Source organism: Calidris pugnax, unplaced genomic scaffold (genome assembly GCF_001431845.1).
Source record: "Calidris pugnax isolate Ruff unplaced genomic scaffold, ASM143184v1 scaffold133, whole genome shotgun sequence".
Taxonomy (NCBI): domain Eukaryota; kingdom Metazoa; phylum Chordata; class Aves; order Charadriiformes; family Scolopacidae; genus Calidris; species Calidris pugnax.
In genome coordinates, this window is record NW_015090977.1 from 3,688,749 (window position 1) to 3,708,378 (window position 19,630).

General features: G+C 59.7%; 6 protein-coding genes across 6 annotated transcripts; 2 read left to right on the top strand and 4 right to left on the bottom strand.

Annotated features, from left to right (window-relative positions):
* The first annotated feature begins 2,932 nt into the window (after positions 1 to 2,932).
* LOC106894455 (C-C motif chemokine 4-like) lies at positions 2,933 to 3,908 on the top strand. The gene is made up of 3 exons (XM_014953103.1): positions 2,933 to 3,066; positions 3,364 to 3,472; positions 3,634 to 3,908. The coding sequence occupies exons 1-3, from the start codon at positions 2,994 to 2,996 to the stop codon at positions 3,725 to 3,727; spliced, it is 276 nt and encodes a 91-aa protein (XP_014808589.1). The 5' UTR covers positions 2,933 to 2,993; the 3' UTR covers positions 3,728 to 3,908.
* Positions 3,909 to 4,401: 493 nt separating this feature from the next.
* LOC106894392 (PHD finger protein 7-like) lies at positions 4,402 to 6,034 on the bottom strand. The gene is made up of 7 exons (XM_014953025.1): positions 6,013 to 6,034; positions 5,680 to 5,798; positions 5,479 to 5,580; positions 5,046 to 5,170; positions 4,804 to 4,963; positions 4,578 to 4,684; positions 4,402 to 4,444 (listed from the first exon to the last, which is right to left on the bottom strand). Exons 1-7 carry the CDS (start codon positions 6,032 to 6,034, stop codon positions 4,402 to 4,404), a joined length of 678 nt encoding a protein of 225 aa, XP_014808511.1.
* On the top strand, positions 5,993 to 6,963 carry LOC106894467 (C-C motif chemokine 4-like). The gene is made up of 3 exons (XM_014953120.1): positions 5,993 to 6,126; positions 6,419 to 6,527; positions 6,689 to 6,963. The coding sequence occupies exons 1-3, from the start codon at positions 6,054 to 6,056 to the stop codon at positions 6,780 to 6,782; spliced, it is 276 nt and encodes a 91-aa protein (XP_014808606.1). The 5' UTR covers positions 5,993 to 6,053; the 3' UTR covers positions 6,783 to 6,963.
* A 5,261-nt stretch (positions 6,964 to 12,224) lies between these two features.
* On the bottom strand, positions 12,225 to 13,192 carry LOC106894466 (C-C motif chemokine 4-like). Its single transcript, XM_014953119.1, has 3 exons — positions 13,059 to 13,192; positions 12,661 to 12,769; positions 12,225 to 12,499 (listed from the first exon to the last, which is right to left on the bottom strand). The coding sequence occupies exons 1-3, from the start codon at positions 13,129 to 13,131 to the stop codon at positions 12,406 to 12,408; spliced, it is 276 nt and encodes a 91-aa protein (XP_014808605.1). The 5' UTR covers positions 13,132 to 13,192; the 3' UTR covers positions 12,225 to 12,405.
* Positions 13,193 to 14,074: 882 nt separating this feature from the next.
* Positions 14,075 to 15,191, bottom strand: LOC106894479 (C-C motif chemokine 13-like). The gene is made up of 3 exons (XM_014953133.1): positions 15,119 to 15,191; positions 14,559 to 14,676; positions 14,075 to 14,174 (listed from the first exon to the last, which is right to left on the bottom strand). Exons 1-3 carry the CDS (start codon positions 15,189 to 15,191, stop codon positions 14,075 to 14,077), a joined length of 291 nt encoding a protein of 96 aa, XP_014808619.1.
* A 925-nt stretch (positions 15,192 to 16,116) lies between these two features.
* Positions 16,117 to 17,279, bottom strand: LOC106894453 (C-C motif chemokine 4-like). Its single transcript, XM_014953100.1, has 3 exons — positions 17,083 to 17,279; positions 16,786 to 16,900; positions 16,117 to 16,613 (listed from the first exon to the last, which is right to left on the bottom strand). Exons 1-3 carry the CDS (start codon positions 17,159 to 17,161, stop codon positions 16,508 to 16,510), a joined length of 300 nt encoding a protein of 99 aa, XP_014808586.1. The 5' UTR covers positions 17,162 to 17,279; the 3' UTR covers positions 16,117 to 16,507.
* Positions 17,280 to 19,630: the final 2,351 nt, after the last annotated feature.

Below are 19,630 nucleotides of genomic sequence, written 5' to 3' on the forward strand. Positions count from 1 at the left end.
TTCTTCACTCTCCCTTTACATCAGTTCCTTATATTTAATTCCTTAGACACAAACTATCTACTTTTGCTGAGCTGCAGTTTTGTGCAATTCATTGAAATATCCTCAGTTCCAGTCAGAATGGAAAGTATTTCATCAGCATCCACTAAGAAGTCCCATCCGGCTCTCCTCTAAATGGAGAACTGAAAGCTTGACCAACTAGTGCAGCAAAGAGGAAATATTTTCACCTTTTCCATCAGAAATTATCTTTGCAATTGTGAGATTTTCTGTGGTTCCTACCGGATGACAAGCTTTCCTCTGGTTAACTGCTAAGGCCAATGCCCACAGATCATCACGCTCCTGCTTGTCATTGTGATGACCTCAGTTTCTAATATTTGCTGGGTGTGGGATATTCCTTACCACCACCCTGGCATTTGCTGCTTCCCATTGCTACTCTCTTGCCTATCCCACCCCATTTCTCCCTGCTTGGCCAGGCAAAGGGGCTCCCACCACACCAGCATTGCCCACTGCCATTGCTCATCCCATGACTCGGTTCTCCTGCCCAAGCCCAGCTCAACCCTGGCTCGGGGCTGCTCTCTCCAGAAGTATCTCAGGGTTTGGGGAGCTCAGTGTCTTCTTCCTACAGCCAACCCAGAGAGCAATTGCTGGTTGTCTTCATTATAACAGCCTGTTGCATGCATATGTCCTCCTTCACATTTCTCCTTGTTAAACAAAGCAAAGCTGGCTCTGGTGAGGGCAGGAGAGGTGCCAGAATGGGGTGGTTGGAAGGCAGAGGTCTGGGGCAGGTCTTTCTGGGAGACATGTGGATTTACAGGCTGAGAGGTTCATAAAAACACAAAAGGCTTCTGCTGGCTGACCCCTGAAATTGGGATTGCTCTGCATGCAGAGGACACTTTGAGGTTAATAGAAACCTCTTAGTGACTGCAATGGCATTAACAGAAAAGCTCATGCAGATCTTCAGTCCCCTGAGGAAGTCAGCTTTTCCCTCTGCTTTTGTGTGTCCAGTGACATTTGACAAACAGGAGCATTTACAGCAGGTACTACCTCTCCTCCAAGCCCTCCTCACATGCCCCAGGTGAAGATCCTGGTTGCTATTAGTTACAAAGGATTTATTCATTTGTAGCCCCAGGCACAGAGCGGCTTAAGCAGAAACAAAGGGTCCAGTGGAGGAAGGGTCTCAGCCCTCTGAGCATCCACGAAGATGCTCAGAGGGCTGGAGCGCCTCTCCTATGAAGACAGGCTGAGAGAGCTGGGGTTGTTCAGCCTGGAGAAGAGAGGGCTCCAGAGAGACCTTATAATGGCCTTCCAGTACCTGAAGGCACCTACAGGTGAGATGGGGAGGGACTCTTGATCAGGGATTGGAGCCATAGGATGACAGCTAACAGTTTTAAACTGAAAGAGGGGGGATTTAGATTAGATATTAGGAAGAAATTCTTTACTGTGGTGGTGAGACACTGGAACAGGTTGCCCAGAGAAGCTGTGGCTGCCCCATCCCTGGAGGGGTTCAAGGCCAGGTTGGACAGGGCTTTGAGCAACCTGGTCCGGTGGGAGGTGTCCCTGCCCAGGGCAGGGGGTTGGAACTCTGTGATCTTTAAGGTCCCTTCCAACTCTAACCATTCTATGGTCCTATGATAAAGGCAGTTGGAGAAGGGAGCTGGAGAGGTTGTTTCTGTTCATACCACTGCCTTGAGGCCAGACCAGCTCCTCCTGAGCATCTCCAGTGAGATGATTTCCATGCATTCACCCATTCTCACCTCCATGCCATCTTTTCTAAAAGAAACAATCACAACCTATTTCCCCAATCCTAGACAAGTGCTAGCTTGGAAGGATGCATCCTTCAAGCAAGGCACCTGCTGGCAGGAAGAGATTTTCTGGGCAAATGGCCATTGCAGCCACTGAGAGGTTTATCCTTGCGTGTGAATGGGGAGCATCACTCCTGCCGTGCGGTGGGGATGGGAGGATGGATGCAGCCATTGCTCAGCTTCTTGGTGAGTTAGACTTTCCCCTTGAATCAGGGTGGTGAGAATTAGTCATGCCAAGGGTCAGGAGGCCAGCAGTGAGAGGCGAGGGGTTGGTGTGACAGCTGGGAGCTGGGCACCAAACCTTTTGTGGTACCATGGGGCAGCATGATGGCAAGGCCAGAAAAAGAGAAAATAAGGAGAAAGCAACAAGTTTGGCAGCTCTTTCTTTCTGGGTGTGCACCGGCATTTGGGAATTACCTTCTGGGCTTGCAAATGCTGCCCTTTTTCAGTCGTGCTATGATCTCCTCAGGGCTTCATCTGCAAGCCTGCAATGAGCTGATCTTGGTGGGTACCAGCAGCATCCTCTCCTCCCTCCAGATTCTACTCTTAATGCATGGTCTCCTGACATAGATTTGTTTGCTTTTTTGGGGCTAAGCCAGTAGAGAGAACTTAAATTGTATGAAATTGTCCTACTTGGGAAGAAGTGGGCAAACAGTAGTTGCAACAACCTGATTGTCAAGAGGCTGCAATGAATGGGGTGGTTGGAGGGCAGTGGGAATCGCTGCCTAGATTCCCTCCTGTTGCAAAGGGAATCACAGCCTGGAGCTTCTTGCTGGTGTTGCTTCATGGCTGCCAGCTTGGGATTTCCCTCACGACTCTGGCGACGGAGCTTTGTACCACAGCCTGCTTCATGGCTGGTGGGGTCCTCCCAGCAGCGGCAGGGTCGGTGTCGTGGGGGTTCGGGCTATGTCCGATCCCCACCGGGCACGCGAATGGAATCTGAAAGTGGCAGCCGCGTGGCTGCACTTCCCCTTCTGCGGTTTCCTTGCCTGCTCCAGCTCAGCAAATCTGGGCGATCCTGACATCATTTCCTCGATATGATGCTCTCCTTTTCTTTCCTTGAAACCCCGCGCCCGCCCAGTGGCCGGGGATAAAAGGAGGGCACGGCCAGAGGGGCCGAGCATGGTGCAGAGGAGAGCCCTGCAGCCCCCACAGCTCCAGCTCCGCTTGCGCATCCCAGGCCCCCGCAGCAGCATGAAGGTCCTCGCAGCCACCCTGGTCACTGTCCTCCTCGTGGCCACCTGCTCCCCGTCCCAGGCTCATCTTGGTGAGTCCGGCACCGCTGTGTCCCCCCGGGGCTGGGTGTGACATCCAGAGAGTCCCATCCCCATCACCAGGGAGCCTGGGGCTGTGGGGAGGGCTGGCAGCAGGAGATACCGCCAACGCTGGGACTCGGGCTTGGGTCTCAGGCCAGTCTTTGGGGGCCACCAGCATGGAATATGACCCAAGGCTGGGGATGGGAGATGGCAAAGCCCTGGGCAAGCCCAGGTGCCGATGGGGCCAGAGCCTGTGCTGTGCCCTGGGGTCTCACCAGGGCTCTCTGTCTGTCTCTCTGCCCTCACAGATGGTGTCCCGACCAAGTGCTGCTTCAGCTACCAAAAACGGCCCGTCCCACGGGCCCTCATCACCTCTGCCTACTTCACCAGCAGCAGCTGCAGCCAGCCGGGAGTGATGTGAGTGCCCGGGGTGGGATGGTTGGGGGAGGTCCTTGAGGGTGGCTGGGAGGAGGACAGGGACATGGCTGGGGACATGGGGAGGGGGGTACTGCTGGTGGAACCAGGCACAGGCATCCCGCTGCCCTGGCACGGCACCAACACGGGTTTTCTCCCAACAGCCTGGTCACCAAGAAGAATAAGGAGCTGTGTGCGGACCCCCGGGAGCCCTGGGTGCAGGCGCGGCTGAAGGACTTCCAGACCCCGAAGAACTGACCTGTCCCTGCTGCCACCCACCATGTCCCCGGTGCTGCCCCCAGAGGGCTTGTCTTCCAGCCCCAGGCACGCCAGAGAGTACTTGAACTGCAGCCTTCTTCAACAGAAAATTTATTCTATTTAACTTATTTCAGTTAAAGTAAATATTTTTTGTTAATAAAAAGGAAACTTGAAGAATGAACTTCTAGGATGGATTTCTTTATGTGGTCTAGCGAGGCAGTTGGGTGTCGAGATGACCTCCTCTTGCTAGGCTGAAGGACCTGCGCCGGAGGGGCCGGAGTCCTGGCCGGCTGCAGCGAGGGGCACTGCAAGGGGCAGGGAGGTGATGAGCACAACCAGCCCAAGCCATACTCCCTCCCTCCCTCCCCAGCCCACAGCCCCACGCCTGTCTGCAGGTCCCAGTGGGCTGTGGTGGCCACTTGGCCCCGGGGACCCTGTCCCTCTGGGTGCACCACTCAGCGGTGCGCGTGTCACTGCAGTCGCTGCACTGCCAGGACCTGGCATCTGCTCCCAGGCCCGAGCAGCGCTGACGGGTGCCCTGGGAAGCACAGGAGCTGCAGAGTAGAAGTCTCCTGGGCCTACGGGGACCAGTGTCACCGACACCCCGTCTCCTCTGCCTCCTGCCCTCCTGCCGGGCAGAGGCACTGCTCAGCATCACAGGAGCCGTGCTGTTCCTACAGGTCTTCAAAGTAGCCGTCCAACTCCCAGGCAGCGTCCCTGTGGGAGCAGAGGAGAGCTCAGGCCTGGGCTCCTGGGGACACCCTGCCGCAATGCGGGGAGGCAAGAGGGGGTGGTCCCGAGCCTCACGGAGCGGGAGGGAGACAGGGGGGACAGGGGGGATGGCACCGACCTGTCGGGGATTTTGATGCCCAGTCGAAACATCTCCTTCTGAAATGTGCCCATGTCCTGGCACAGTGGGCATCTGAAGTGATGGAGGGCAGCAGCCAGCGCCTGGCCCTGGGGCAGAGATGGCATCAGCATCAGTGGCAGTGGGCTCCCATGTGCTCCCCCAGAGCTGGGTGCCGGGGTGATGACAGGGGTGCTCGTTTCAAGGGCCTGGGGGTGATGCCACCCACCTGGATGCATCGGCGGTGGAAGCAGGCGCTGGTGCAAACAGGACACATCAGGGTGTCATAGCAGGGCCGCTCTGCCACCGCCTCCAGGCAGATGGGGCAGTTCTGGCCCTGCTGCAGCGCCCGCACCCGCTGTACTGGCCGATGCTTCCAGCAGAAGGACCTGCGTGACGGAGGTGACAGTTTGGCGCCAGCTCTCCTCCAGCCCAGCCCCGTCCCCACTGCTGTGGGGCAGCTACACTCACTTGAACTCCCCAAAGAACTGGGAGATGCAGCCCCGCTCCATCCCGCAGGGGAAGTGGAAGGTTCGGCGGCAGCGCCGGCGCCCGCAGGTGACCGATGCGCCTGGCAGCCGGCAGATGCAGCACCTCTGGGGGAGGAATGGAGGTGGACGGTGTTAGTGCCGCGTGCCCCGGGGAGCCCAGTTTCCCCTCGACCAGCACAGCCCCACCACGTTCTGGTGTGCCTCCTGGCCGGTGACATTGGGCCACGGCCAAATCCACCGACTCCCTCCACATCCCCAATTTCCATAGAAATGGTCCTTTTGGGATGGATGGGGATCTGGGGGTTACTTGCTGATGGCTTCCAGAGCATCCCTGGGGGGTTACTGGGCTGTGCATTGCAGGACAGAGGCATGGGGACCACAGTGGGGACACACGTTCCCCTCCCTGGCCTCACCTTCTGTGCCACCCGCTCCAGCTCCTGCCGGATGTCAGGGAAGAGGAAGCCATAGAAACCCTCTTCATCGGCTCCTCTCTGCATGAGACCGCTGGCGTGGTACTGCAAGGGAGGAGAAGAGGGCACATGGCAGGGGCTGTCAGGGGTGCAGGGCTGGGAACTGCAGCTGCCGGGGACCGGTGTAGGAAGCAAGGGACTCACCAGGCAGTTTTCATGAACGTAGAGCCCGTCCTGCTGGCACAGCTCTCCAACTATCTCTGTTTCAACATCTGCCCGCCGGCACAGCCCAGTCCGATCCCCACCGGGCACGTGAATGGAGTCTGAAAATGGCAGCCGTGTGGCTGCACTTCCCCTTCTGTGGTTTCCTTGCCTGCTCCAGCTCAGCAAATCTGGGCGATCCTGACATCATTTCCCCGGTATGATGCTCTCCTTTTCTTTCCTTGAAACCCCGTGCCCGCCCAGTGGCCGGGGATAAAAGGAGGGCACGGCCAGAGGGGCCGAGCATGGTGCAGAGGAGAGCCCTGCAGCCCCCACAGCTCCAGCTCCGCTTGCGCATCCCAGGCCCCCGCAGCAGCATGAAGGTCCTCGCAGCCACCCTGGTCACTGTCCTCCTCGTGGCCACCTGCTCCCCGTCCCAGGCTCATCTTGGTGAGTCCGGCACCGCTGTGTCCCCCCGGGGCTGGGTGTGACATCCAGAGAGTCCCATCCCCATCACCAGGGAGCCTGGGGCTGTGGGGAGGGCTGGCAGCAGGAGATACCGCCAACGCTGGGACTCGGGCTTGGGTCTCAGGCCAGTCTTTGGGGGCCACCAGCATGGAATATGACCCAAGGCTGGGGATGGGAGATGGCAAAGCCCTGGGCAAGCCCAGGTGCCGATGGGGCCAGAGCCTGTGCTGTGCCCTGTGACCAGGGCTCTCTGTCTGTCTCTCTGCCCTCACAGATGGTGTCCCGACCAAGTGCTGCTTCAGCTACCAAAAACGGCCCGTCCCACGGGCCCTCATCACCTCTGTCTACATCACCAGCAGCAGCTGCAGCCAGCCGGGAGTGATGTGAGTGCCCGGGGTGGGATGGTTGGGGGAGGTCCTTGAGGGTGGCTGGGAGGAGGACAGGGACATGGCTGGGGACATGGGGAGGGGGGTACTGCTGGTGGAACCAGGCACAGGCATCCCGCTGCCCTGGCACGGCACCAACACGGGTTTTCTCCCAACAGCCTGGTCACCAAGAAGAATAAGGAGCTGTGTGCGGACCCCCGGGAGCCCTGGGTGCAGGCGCGGCTGAAGGACTTCCAGACCCCGAAGAACTGACCTGTCCCTGCTGCCACCCACCATGTCCCCGGTGCTGCCCCCAGAGGGCTTGTCTTCCAGCCCCAGGCACGCCAGAGAGTACTTGAACTGCAGCCTTCTTCAACAGAAAATTTATTCTATTTAACTTATTTCAGTTAAAGTAAATATTTTTTGTTAATAAAAAGGAAACTTGAAGAATGAACTTCTAGGATGGATTTCTTTATGTGGTCTAGCGAGGCAGTTGGGTGTCGAGATGACCTCCTCTTGCTAGGCTGAAGGACCTGCGCCGGAGGGGCCGGAGTCCTGGCCGGCTGCAGCGAGGGGCACTGCAAGGGGCAGGGAGGTGATGAGCACAACCAGCCCAAGCCATACTCCCTCCCTCCCTCCCCAGCCCACAGCCCCACGCCTGTCTGCAGGTCCCAGTGGGCTGTGGTGGCCACTTGGCCCCGGGGACCCTGTCCCTCTGGGTGCACCACTCAGCGGTGCGCGTGTCACTGCAGTCGCTGCACTGCCAGGACCTGGCATCTGCTCCCAGGCCCGAGCAGCGCTGACGGGTGCCCTGGGAAGCACAGGAGCTGCAGAGTAGAAGTCTCCAGGGCCTGGGGGAGCAAAGGGAGCGACTGCCACCAAATTCCCCCAAGCTGTGGGGTGCCAGCCCCGGTGCTGTGCAGAGCCCACCTCCACCCTGCTGCACCCCCCCGGCAGCTGGGGCTGAGCTGCCCACACGCACCCTGCGCCAGTTGCCTGCTTGGCACCCCAGGGCACCTCCATCCCTGCCCCAAGGGGGAGAGGAAGGCATCGTCTGCTCCCTGGGGCTACGGGGACCAGTGTCACCGACACTCACCCCATCTCCTCTGCCTCCTGCCCTCCTGCCGGGCAGAGGCTGCTACCTGTCAGGGATTTATATGCCCAAAAGAAACACCTCATACCGGAACTTGCCCGTGTCCTGGCACCGTGGGCAGCGGAATCGTTGCCATGCAATAGGCAGCACCTGGCCCTGGGGCAGAGCTGGCATCAGCATCAGTGGCAGTGGGGTCCCCTTCTTCCCCTGGAGCTGGGTGATGAGGTGACAACAGGGGTGCATCTGTCAGATGCTGGGGACACTGCCACCATTTCCTCTCTTGAACCCGAACGGACCCTTCCCCTTCCCCTTCCCCTTCCCCTTCCCCCTCCCAGTCCCAGTCCCAGTCCCAGTCCCAGTCCCACTCCCACTCCCACTCCCACTCCCACTCCCACTCCCACTCCCACTCCCGCGCACGAGACCACACCCCGACCCCTCGCGCGCGCGCGCTGACAGGGTGTCTCTGGCCGCTTCTAAACGTGCCGCGGCTCGCCCGGCCCGCCCCCTGGGACGTCCCCCTCTCGGCTCCCTCGCGAGATTCCCGACTCGCTTCGGGTCTCTCCGCTCTTCCTCGGCTCCTCCGGCTCCGGGAAGCCCCCTCACCAGCCCCATCGCGATCCCATTTCAAGGCGCAGCGCTCACCGCTGCCGCTCTCGCTCTCCGCGTGCTCCCTGTGTTGAGGGAAGGTGTCCCGGCCTCTCCCCCCATTCCGCTCCTGCCGTTACCCCCACGGGCACCCTGGCACTTGGGGGCTGCAGGATCGGGTCATTCGGCATAGAAGATACATTAGGACTAGATAAGCTGCCTGTTTGTTAGAAGAAACGGCTCTGGCTGCATCACCGAGGAGGGCCGTGCCTTCACATGCTACAAATGGCGGCCATGTTGGGCATTCCTCAGGAGACTGAAAGACAGCCGGGCCGGTAGCGCAGCCCGATCGAACCAGAGATTGCCTCCAGGACTGACTTCACTGCCGGCCCATCAGAGTTTTGAGAGTATAGGTTCAGTGGAATCATTAGGATGTCATCTACATGTCTAATAACACAAGCGTTATTCTGTACCTTAAGCTGTGGGACATGAGCTAAGTTTTGCTTCAGCTAATTAATATAGTCTTGTTAGCGTGTCAGTACTAACACAGGAGTCTTCGTGGTAGTAGAGTCTAATAAATTGTATCCGATTAATCCCCAGAAATGCCCTTGGTCTGTCAAGGGATCCTCGTTGGCAGAGCGTTATCTGGGCGAAGAGAAACAGCCTGGAACACGGCCTTCGTCACGGGAACCCAGAGGGGAGGGGAGTGTCAATTGGGCCAAAGAAACCCGTCTTGGACAGCAAATCTGCCGAGGAGATGGTAGCAAAGACTGTGAAATAATGTGTAGCGTAATCACCTAATCCAAGGCGTGTTTAGGAAAATGATTTTGTAGAGTAGGGTGTGTGTGCCTTCTCTTGGAAAAAGGGGCGAACTACACCTGTAAGAGGTCGGGCGGTCGGGAAGAATGTGAGCTCCAACTCCAACTTCTCAGCCAACGAGAAGAGAGACAGAAACTCAGGCAGCCCAAACTTCCATGACACCTCTCCTTCTGCAGCCATCCCTGGAAAAGCCCTTGATCTATCTGGGAAGACACCAAGCCAAGCCCCAAGGCCCCCAAAGCCAACCTTTCTCCCATTGCCAGCCTGCACCTGCCGTTATCCCTGTCTCCATCCATATCCCACGTGGGGTCGGGGGGCATCTGCCCAGGGCACCCTTAAACCTCACACCCGCGCAGGGGCTGCTTCATCTTGGGGGGGAGGTGGGGGCACCAAGCTTGGCCCTTTGCCCTCCCAGGTGCTGCCGGACTATTCCTGGGTCCCCCACGGGGATGCCCAGCCCTGGTGTGAGCCCTGCTCTCTCCCAGCAACTTTCCATCCTCTCACTCCAGCTGCAGGTCAGCACGAGGTCTTTTATTAAACCCACGGAGGGCCAGACAGTAGCGTGGAGGGGGCGATGGCACTGCACTGCCAGGACTCGGCATCTGCTCCCACACCTGAGCACTGGGAGCCACTGGAGCTGCAGAGTAGAAGTCTCCAGGGCCTGGGGGAGCAAAGGGAGCAACTGCCACCAAATCCCCATGGGCTGCGGGGTGCCAGCCCCGCTGCTGTGCAGAGCCCAACACCAGGGTGTCGTAGCAGGGCCACTCTACCACCGCCCCCAGGCAGATGAGGCAGCTGGTCTGGTCCTGCTGCAGCACCGGGCGTTGCCGGGCACCTGTGGGACCCCGTTTATGACACACGCGTGTGTGCGGTGCCATGTCACAAAGCCCCCAGGCCGTATAAATGCCCCTGCACTACTGCCCCCAGCGTGGCAGTGTGTTTGCCAGAGGCGCTGGAGCATCTGGGTGGTCTTTAACCACACCAACGTCTCCACGTCCATCGACCCCTTCCGTCTCGTCAAGAGCCGTGATGGAGAGGAGAGCACGACGACGAAGTCGCCCCCAGTCACCCCCTGCCCAGGATCCTGCCGGGCTCCAAGATGAGGAGGCAGGACTCTCCGGTGCACCTCCGCAGCCAAAACGGATGCGCCAAGACCCCAAAGAGCAAAGTGAGTGATGAGCATCCCCACGGGCACCCGCCAGAGGGGATTTTGGCTGGTGCCCGGCCACGCAAGACAAGGCCCCTGTGCTGTGGGGAGTTGCCCCGGCCTCTCCCCCATTCCGCTCCTGCCGTTACCCCCACGGGCACCCTGGCAGCACGGTGCTGGGGGTGACGCTGGGGCTGTCCCCCAGCAGCGTGTGGGCTGTGCCGGCGGGCAGATGTTGAAACAGAGATAGTTGGAGAGCTGTGCCAGCAGGACGGGCTCTACGTTCATGAAAACTGCCTGGTGAGTCCCTTGCTTCCTACACCGGTCCCCGGCAGCTGCAGTTCCCAGCCCTGCACCCCTGACAGCCCCTGCCATGTGCCCTCTTCTCCTCCCTTGCAGTACCACGCCAGCGGTCTCATGCAGAGAGGAGCCGATGAAGAGGGTTTCTATGGCTTCCTCTTCCCTGACATCCGGCAGGAGCTGGAGCGGGTGGCACAGAAGGTGAGGCCAGGGAGGGGAACGTGTGTCCCCACTGTGGTCCCCATGCCTCTGTCCTGCAATGCACAGCCCAGTAACCCCCCAGGGATGCTCTGGAAGCCATCAGCAAGTAACCCCCAGATCCCCATCCATCCCAAAAGGACCATTTCTATGGAAATTGGGGATGTGGAGGGAGTCGGTGGATTTGGCCGTGGCCCAATGTCACCGGCCAGGAGGCACACCAGAACGTGGTGGGGCTGTGCTGGTCGAGGGGAAACTGGGCTCCCCGGGGCACGCGGCACTAACACCGTCCACCTCCATTCCTCCCCCAGAGGTGCTGCATCTGCCGGCTGCCAGGCGCATCGGTCACCTGCGGGCGCCGGCGCTGCCGCCGAACCTTCCACTTCCCCTGCGGGATGGAGCGGGGCTGCATCTCCCAGTTCTTTGGGGAGTTCAAGTGAGTGTAGCTGCCCCACAGCAGTGGGGACGGGGCTGGGCTGGAGGAGAGCTGGCGCCAAACTGTCACCTCCGTCACGCAGGTCCTTCTGCTGGAAGCATCGGCCAGTACAGCGGGTGCGGGCGCTGCAGCAGGGCCAGAACTGCCCCATCTGCCTGGAGGCGGTGGCAGAGCGGCCCTGCTATGACACCCTGATGTGTCCTGTTTGCACCAGCGCCTGCTTCCACCGCCGATGCATCCAGGTGGGTGGCATCACCCCCAGGCCCTTGAAACGAGCACCCCTGTCATCACCCCGGCACCCAGCTCTGGGGGAGCACATGGGAGCCCACTGCCACTGATGCTGATGCCATCTCTGCCCCAGGGCCAGGCGCTGGCTGCTGCCCTCCATCACTTCAGATGCCCACTGTGCCAGGACATGGGCACATTTCAGAAGGAGATGTTTCGACTGGGCATCAAAATCCCCGACAGGTCGGTGCCATCCCCCCTGTCCCCCCTGTCTCCCTCCCGCTCCGTGAGGCTCGGGACCACCCCCTCTTGCCTCCCCGCATTGCGGCAGGGTGTCCCCAGGAGCCCAGGCCTGAGCTCTCCTCTGCTCCCACAGGGACGCTGCCTGGGAGTTGGACGGCTACTTTGAAGACCTGTAGGAACAGCACGGCTCCTGTGATGCTGAGCAGTGCCTCTGCCCGGCAGGAGGGCAGGAGGCAGAGGAGACGGGGTGTCGGTGACACTGGTCCCCGTAGGCCCAGGAGACTTCTACTCTGCAGCTCCTGTGCTTCCCAGGGCACCCGTCAGCGCTGCTCGGGCCTGGGAGCAGATGCCAGGTCCTGGCAGTGCAGCGACTGCAGTGACACGCGCACCGCTGAGTGGTGCACCCAGAGGGACAGGGTCCCCGGGGCCAAGTGGCCACCACAGCCCACTGGGACCTGCAGACAGGCGTGGGGCTGTGGGCTGGGGAGGGAGGGAGGGAGTATGGCTTGGGCTGGTTGTGCTCATCACCTCCCTGCCCCTTGCAGTGCCCCTCGCTGCAGCCGGCCAGGACTCCGGCCCCTCCGGCGCAGGTCCTTCGGCCTAGCAAGAGGAGGTCATCTCGACACCCAACTGCCTCGCTAGACCACATAAAGAAATCCATCCTAGAAGTTCATTCTTCAAGTTTCCTTTTTATTAACAAAAAATATTTACTTTAACTGAAATAAGTTAAATAGAATAAATTTTCTGTTGAAGAAGGCTGCAGTTCAAGTACTCTCTGGCGTGCCTGGGGCTGGAAGACAAGCCCTCTGGGGGCAGCACCGGGGACATGGTGGGTGGCAGCAGGGACAGGTCAGTTCTTCGGGGTCTGGAAGTCCTTCAGCCGCGCCTGCACCCAGGGCTCCCGGGGGTCCGCACACAGCTCCTTATTCTTCTTGGTGACCAGGCTGTTGGGAGAAAACCCGTGTTGGTGCCGTGCCGGGGCAGCGGGGTGCCTGTGCCTGGTTCCACCAGCAGTCCCCCCCTCCCCATGTCCCCAGCCATGTCCCTGTCCCCCTCCCAGCCACCCTCAAGGCCCTCCCCCAACCATCCCACCCCGGGCACTCACATCACTCCCGGCTGGCTGCAGCTGCTGCTGGTGATGTAGGCAGAGGTGATGAGGGCCCGTGGGACTGGTCTTTTCTGGTACTTGATGCAGCACGCAGTCGGGACACCATCTGTGAGGGCAGAGAGATAGACAGAGAGCCCCGTTGAGACACAGCACGGGCTCTGACCCCACTGGCATCTGGGCTTGCCCAGGGCTTTGCCATCTCCCATCCCCAGCCTTGGGTCATATTCCATGCTGGTGGCCCCCAAAGACTGGCCTGAGACCCAAGCCCGAGTCCCAGCACTGGGGGTGTCTCCTGCTGCCAGCCCTCCCCACAGCCCCAGGCTCCCTGGTGATGGGGATGGGACTCTCTGGATGTCACACCCAGCCCCGGGGGGACACAGCGGTGCCGGACTCACCAAGATGAGCCTGGGACGGGGAGCAGGTGGCCACGAGGAGGACAGTGACCAGGGTGGCTGCGAGGACCTTCATGCTGCTGCGGGGGCCTGGGATGCGCAAGCGGAGCTGGAGCTGTGGGGGCTGCAGGGCTCTCCTCTGCACCATGCTCGGCCCCTCTGGCCGTGCCCTCCTTTTATCCCCGGCCACTGGGCGGGCGCGGGGTTTCAAGGAAAGAAAATGAGAGCATCATACTGGGGAAATTATGTCAGGATCGCCCAGATTTGCTGAGCTGGAGCAGGCAAGGAAACCGCAGAAGGGGAAGTGCAGCCACGCGGCTGCCACTTTCAGATTCCATTCGCGTGCCCGGTGGGGATCAGACGCAGCCCAAACTTCCATGACACTGACCCTGCCCCTCCCGGCGCTGCGGGTGGATTTTCTCCTCGAGATGATGCGGTTTCCAGGGACCTGGAGCTCTCCCCACACATTCATCCCCATGGTTGCCCATCTCTGGGGTCTGGCAGGGGCTGAAGGACAGTGCTAAGTCTCCGGGTCCCTCTCCTTTTGTAGCCATCCCTGGATAAGCCCTTGATCTATCTGGGAAGACACCAAGCCAAGCCCCCAAAGCCAACCTTTCTCCCATTGCCAGCCTGCACCTGCCGTTATCCCGATCTCCATCCATATCCCACGTGGGGTCGGGGGGCATCTGCCCAGGGCACCCTTAAACCTCACACCCGCGCAGGGGCTGCTTCATCTTGGGGGGGAGGTGGGGGCACCAAGCTTGGCCCTTTGCCCTCCCAGGTGCTGCCGGACTATTCCTGGGTCCCCCACGGGGATGCCCAGCCCTGGTGTGAGCCCTGCTTTCTCCCAGCAACTTTCCATCCTCTCACTCCAGCTGCAGGTCAGCATGAGGTCTTTTATTAAACCCACGGAGGGACATACAGAAGTGTGGAGGGGGCGATGGCAGGGGAGGGGACAAGATCCCAACGTGCAGATAATTACAAGATGCAAATAAATAGAGTTTAAATGAAAGGCAGCTTCACGTGGAGGCGCTGTTTGACTTTTTCTTCTGCAGATACTTCTGGAACCAAGGCTCCTTTGGGTCCACGCAGCCCTTCTTTCCCTGGAGCAGCTCCACACTGCAGGGCAGAGAGAAGCTGTGTTATTGGGGGGGGAGGAATGCAAGATCTGGCTCTACCTTGGATTTCCCCCACCAGCCTGGGAATGCCTGCAGCATCCTGCCCCCCTGCATCCCCTTAAAGTGCTGACTTTTAGCAATCTCTGAAACCTTGGTTTCCTTCCCATTTTTCTGGGTGGCAGTTGAAATGGGGGGATTTGGGGGCTATTTGGGATAAAGCTTCCAGGGGAGAGTGTGTATGTGTGCATGCAAAGAGCCAGGGCAGGGCAGGTGGCTTGTTTTAGGTTAGCCTAAAAGGCAGAACCACTGGCAGGGAAGGTGAGTAGGTGAGGGTGAGGAGCAGGATGCCAGGGAGGAAGGCTGGGTGGGGGAAGGGGGTACTCACCGCACAGCTCTGCGGGAACAGTGGGGAGGTGTATTCTGGTAGCTCTTGATGAGAGAGGAAGGGATTTTATCCTTGAAGAACATATCCTTGTAGCAGCATTTGCCGTAGGGGCTGCGGACTGAGAGGAGGTGAGAAGGGTTGGTGCTTTCCCACGTCTGGTGTAAGGGGTGTGGATGCTGCCCCGCGGGGTGTGGGTGCTCCCCTGGGGACTCTTCTGCTCCCTCCTGCTACAAGGGGTCCCCTCTCGCATCCCCAGCAGTGCTGCTTTGCCCCAGGGTGGGAGCCCCCCATTTCCCTGCTGGGGGGGAGGTTGTTACTGCGCTCCCCAGCTGGGGTGCTGAGTCTGAAGCCATCCCCGAGCCTATTTTTGCTCCTTTTGAACAAAACCAGGACAGCCCCATGCTTGGGCAGCTGGCAAAGCCCCTCATCGCCCCAAACCCATGACACAAGCAGGAGCTGAAGCTCTCACCCCTCTCCCTGACCCCTCCAAAGCCCATCAGTGGAAGAGCTGGGTATGAAGCTAGGGCAGGTATGGGGTAAGGCTCCATGTCAATACTCACAGGAGACACCCTGGCTTTCAGTCCAGATTGCAGCCAGCAGCAGAGTGATCAGGGCCAAGGAGAAGACCTTCATGTCCAACCTGGAGCTTGGTCAGCACAGCAGATGGCAGCTCTTACTGACTTGGGGTCACTGAGAACTACCTGCTTCTCCTGCTGGCACCTCATCATGATATACCCACGCCCGCCAGGCTTTCCGTGACAGTTCTGGACTCTCCCCAGGGGAAAAACCACCCAGAGATACTGATAAAGGGCAACCAGTGAATGGAAATTCCTTCTCCCAGCCCCTCTGGCCCCTGTGGTACCCAAGGGCTGCTGGAAAGTGTGGTGAGCAGCCGACAGCTCTGCATCGCTGGTGATGCACCAGGGCTGGCAGTCTATTTTGGGTTTGGCTGTTGCCACCAGCAAACCACACAGGATGATGCTTGGCCTTCCTGAAGCCCTCAGCAAGTTTATTTACAAAAAAACCAACCATTGTCAGCTTGGCTGTGATGCTTCTCTTGCAATTTTGCACCGGGGTGAGCAGCTCAGCAGTGGCTGGGCTCATCCCAGCCCACCCTGAGACCCGTCGCTGGCTGCCCATCACAGCGTCCGTCACTGTGGCAGTGCCCATCACATCTCCTTATGGCATCCCAGGAATGTGGGCTGTCAGTGGGGCCCGACCTGGTATCCCCGAGGGGCGGCTCTGGTCAAATTTGGGCCAGGGATCTGGCTGATGAGGAGCGTGGGAAGCCCCCTCCTCATGGGCTGTGCCTGCTTCTTGCCTCTCTGGTAGCTTTCCCAAAATGTACACGGACATGGTTTGGCCCCATGCACCCCCTGGACTCCCTCACAGGGACGTGCTTGGGGCTTCAGCTCTCCCCAGCTGCTTACTGACCCCAGCACTTAGAGATGTGATTTAACACCCAGGTAGGAGAGCCAGCAGCAGGGTCTGCCTGCTCCCAAGACACTTGCACAGCCAGATGTTTGCATGCAGGAGATTACCTTTAATTCTATTCAGTGTGTTGTACAAAAAAATAATAATAACCGTGGAGCTGCTCCCCCCTTAACCCTTCTGCTGCAGCTGGTCCGGCGAGCGCAGCCTCACCCCCACGCTGCTGCTGCCTGCGAAGGGTACAGGCAGAGTGGGGCTGAGAGCCTGGGGGGCTGGCAGTGGGGCTGGACCCCAGCACCCCATGGGGTTGGCACACCCCATCCCAGTGGGGTGCCGGGGACGGCCGAGGCCCTTTGCCTTCAGGGAGGTGGTGAGGGTCATCACAGCGTGGTGGGGAAGATGTCACCGATGAGCTGCTCTATCCAAATGTGGTGCTCCCGTGGCTGCCGCTGCCAAGGGGGTCACCTTCGTGGTATCCCGTCCCCTGTGGAGGGGACACACTGCCTCTGGCTGCCTTTCTAGCTGGGGATGGAGAAGGAGCTGACTTGGAAGCTCTTCTGGTACCTCTTCACCCAGGGCCTGCTCTTCTGGGCGCAGATCTCCTTCCCGCTCTTCACCCTAAAGCTGGGGCAGAGAAAAGACTGGGTTAGCGGGGTGGTGGTATGGGGACCCCGGCGCTGAGTTTCTGAGGGGCTCAGAGGTACAGAGGACCAGGATTGGACCCATCAAAGCAAGACGTGGGGTCTGGCAGGGTCTAGAGGTGCTTCACCCCCAGGACCGGGTTTAGGGTACTCACATCACAGCCTGGTGCGGGCACTCAGGGCTGGTGGGGTAACAGGCGACGATGTTGTCTCTCTTGATCCTTCTCATCTGGAAGTTGAAACAGCACTTGTCCGGCATGGCCGGGGCTCCTGGGGACAGCGTGAGCTCAGCTTAGCCTGGAGACACTCGCTTTCCACCTCAGCCCACCCTAACAGCAGCTCTCGGGGGGGAGCCCCCCTGCATGCCATGCACAAAGCGAACCTGTCCCCACAGCCCTGGGGGCTGTCCCTGTCCCCCAGCCCATGGGAACAGAGCTGGGGGCAGTACTTACTCTGAGCCAGGCTCTGGCAGCACAGCACAGCGAGGAGGAGGAGGAGGAGGGTGCAAACTACCCCGGCTGCCTTCGCCATGACGGACTGCAGGAGGGCCCCTCGGTAGCGCCGGGCAGAGCCGCCGTCTGCTGGGGTCACGGCCACCGGGCTGCTTTTATGGGGGAGCAGCGGGGCTGGCTTCCCCCAGGGCCAGCAGTTGCGTGGTCAGGGGGAGGACCTGGTCCCCTGCCATGTCCCAGAGCACAGAGAGTGAGCAACACTCATCCCCTCCCAGCACAATTCCGGGAAGGGGAAAAAACCTGCTCCTGGGCTGTGCTTTTGCCCTCCCTGTGATAGGCTTGAGATTTTTCTTGACCTCCTACCTCCAGTGGCAGGGTTGCTCCCAAAGCTTGGCTTGCATCTCCATCCCCTGGGCTGGCTGTGTGCCCCACAGCAGGAACCCTGTGGCAGGCGAGAGGGTCTGGGGATCTCCCTCGGATGGGACCAGGGCCAGGCTCAGCACCCTGCAGGGTCCCCAGCAGCCCCACATGTTCCTGGTGGTCAACGTCCTCCCCCTGCATCACAAAGTTTTGCATCCTATTGCTTTGCATCCCGCCCCAGGGGACAAATGGCCAAATAATCCCCTCCTCCTCACAAAAGCCGTGGAGAAACAGCTTCTGTTTGTTTGTGCCAGGCACATACACAGCTCGGCGCTGGTTTTGGGGGTGTTTAGTCCCAGTTGGGGTGCAGAAAAGGCTGGACACGGGGCTCCACTTCCCTCCCCCCGGCACCAAAGCAGCAGCTCGTGTTTTTGGCTGTGCTGTGCTGGGAAAGGCAGGGGCCAGTTTGAGGCTTCCCCAGTGGATTTTGCCTGGCTGCAGCTGTCCAAAAAGCCCCCTCTCCCCCCCCCGTCTCAACAAATCCCAAGGCACATCCCAGCTGCCGGCAGCTGGCGGGCGGTGGGAAGCAGCAGGGAGATGCAGACGTACATCCCCGCCAGCCCAGCTGTGTGGGCAGCCACGTCCCACCGTGCAGGGGACGCTGACGGCACCCTGCTGGCATTTTGGCCACCCTGGTGCAGCCCCACCATGGAGGGAGACCTAGCTGGGGAGAAGAACATGGTGTGCTGGTCCCGGCAAGGACCTGTCCTGATGGGAGGAGGGGCCATCTCCACGGTGGGACCATGTGTGTCTCTCCATTTGCGTTTCTCCAAAGCCATTTCCCGGAAACCAGCCTCAATTTTTTTTGGAGTGCACAAGTGGAATAAATAATAGGAGCGGGCAGCAAGTGGGGCTGGATGATGCTCCAGGGCTGGTGGGTGCGGACAAGGAGGGGGCTTGTGTTTCTGTGCCCGGCTGATGGAGCAGGGCGCCTTCCCCTCATCACCCCAACTCCCATTTAATCTCTCCTGGGGGAGCGGAGGGAAGCGGATGCCTCTGGTCCTGGTCTGGCTCAGCTGCCTGGCTCGGCTTTCCCGTCCTGAATCCACCCTTTCCCTTTATCCCCCTTCTTACCCCCACGCACTGAGGACCTTCTGGCCCAGATGAGGTAAAAGTGGCCTCCTAAGGGTAGAAAATAGTCCCTGCAATACGAAAATGAAACAGAAGAACAAGGAAAAGAAAAGAGAGTTCTGGGAAAGGCACTTTTTAAAGACTGGCATGCCAAACATGGATACATCAGCCTGGGGAATTCCGGAGATGACGTTCCTGGCACCTGCAGCATCCCTCTGTCCTGATGCACTGGTGTCTGCCCCAGGGGGTGAGTGGACCCTGCAAAGGAGGAATCTTGGACCATGGGGGATTTTCAGCCCCTGGTTGGGCCCCTGAGCACTCCTGGGTCCCGCCTTTGTCTCGGGAGAAATATCCCCCGTTTCCCTCCCCACATCAGCCAGGGTGTGCTGGTTTTTGCACAGACCTGGCACTGGAGCAGGGGATGTCCATGGGGGCTCAGAGGGGCCAGAGGCAAAACCAGGTGCTTTGGTGGCTCTTGATGAATTTAGGAGAAACTGGTCTTCCCCCCCCCACTCCAGTTGATCAGCCCTCCCATGGTTGGTGCAGAAAAGGGCATGGGACGTGGGCAGATCCACTGCTGTGATGAGTGGATCCAGTCTCTGCTTTGGGGTGGCCCCATAGGTTTCCCAGTCCCACATGTGGTCTGGGCTGAAAAAAACCCCCTTTCCTCCCTTAATTCCACCGTTTCGTGCCGTCTCCTCACTGGCAATCACAGCTCTGGCTCTGGGCTTGGCTTCAGAGTGTGGTGAGGAGCAGAGCCGCTGGGGACAGTCCACAAGCCTCCATCTCTGCCTGCCCCCTCTCCCAGGGCACTGTCCTGAGCCTCTGCCAGCTCTGGCTTTTACCACCTTTGTTTGCTGGGAAATCCCGTGGCTGGGGAAATCCCTCCAGGAAATGTGGGGGATACAGGTGACAGACCCCAGGAAATGCTGCCGCATCCCTACATCCCTCCCACCACGGCTGGTGTGGTAGGAGCTTCGGGAGGGGGGGTGGGGGGGGTGTGGGGGGGGGGAAGAGCTGAGCCCTCCAGGGGGAGGGGGGAGGTGGGCACCTGCAA

Coding starts and splice junctions, on each gene's coding strand:
- LOC106894455 (XM_014953103.1), top strand. CDS start 2,994: ATGAAGGTCCTCGCAGCCACCCTGGTCACTGTCCTCCTCGTGGCCACC. Junction 3,067..3,363: donor CCCGTCCCAGGCTCATCTTG/GTGAGTCCGGCA, acceptor CTGCCCTCACAG/ATGGTGTCCCGACCAAGTGC. Junction 3,473..3,633: donor TGCAGCCAGCCGGGAGTGAT/GTGAGTGCCCGG, acceptor TTCTCCCAACAG/CCTGGTCACCAAGAAGAATA.
- LOC106894392 (XM_014953025.1), bottom strand. CDS start 6,034: ATGCGCAAGCGGAGCTGGAGCT. Junction 5,171..5,478: donor TGGAGCGGGTGGCACAGAAG/GTGAGGCCAGGG, acceptor TTCCTCCCCCAG/AGGTGCTGCATCTGCCGGCT. Junction 4,964..5,045: donor CAGTTCTTTGGGGAGTTCAA/GTGAGTGTAGCT, acceptor TCCGTCACGCAG/GTCCTTCTGCTGGAAGCATC.
- LOC106894467 (XM_014953120.1), top strand. CDS start 6,054: ATGAAGGTCCTCGCAGCCACCCTGGTCACTGTCCTCCTCGTGGCCACC. Junction 6,127..6,418: donor CCCGTCCCAGGCTCATCTTG/GTGAGTCCGGCA, acceptor CTGCCCTCACAG/ATGGTGTCCCGACCAAGTGC. Junction 6,528..6,688: donor TGCAGCCAGCCGGGAGTGAT/GTGAGTGCCCGG, acceptor TTCTCCCAACAG/CCTGGTCACCAAGAAGAATA.
- LOC106894466 (XM_014953119.1), bottom strand. CDS start 13,131: ATGAAGGTCCTCGCAGCCACCCTGGTCACTGTCCTCCTCGTGGCCACC. Junction 12,770..13,058: donor CCCGTCCCAGGCTCATCTTG/GTGAGTCCGGCA, acceptor CTGCCCTCACAG/ATGGTGTCCCGACTGCGTGC. Junction 12,500..12,660: donor TGCAGCCAGCCGGGAGTGAT/GTGAGTGCCCGG, acceptor TTCTCCCAACAG/CCTGGTCACCAAGAAGAATA.
- LOC106894479 (XM_014953133.1), bottom strand. CDS start 15,191: ATGAAGGTCTTCTCCTTGGCCCTGATCACTCTGCTGCTGGCTGCAATC. Junction 14,677..15,118: donor TGAAAGCCAGGGTGTCTCCT/GTGAGTATTGAC, acceptor ACCTCCTCTCAG/TCCGCAGCCCCTACGGCAAA. Junction 14,175..14,558: donor TGTTCCCGCAGAGCTGTGCG/GTGAGTACCCCC, acceptor TCTGCCCTGCAG/TGTGGAGCTGCTCCAGGGAA.
- LOC106894453 (XM_014953100.1), bottom strand. CDS start 17,161: ATGGCGAAGGCAGCCGGGGTAGTTTGCACCCTCCTCCTCCTCCTCCTC. Junction 16,901..17,082: donor CTGCCAGAGCCTGGCTCAGA/GTAAGTACTGCC, acceptor CGCTGTCCCCAG/GAGCCCCGGCCATGCCGGAC. Junction 16,614..16,785: donor TGCCCGCACCAGGCTGTGAT/GTGAGTACCCTA, acceptor TCTCTGCCCCAG/CTTTAGGGTGAAGAGCGGGA.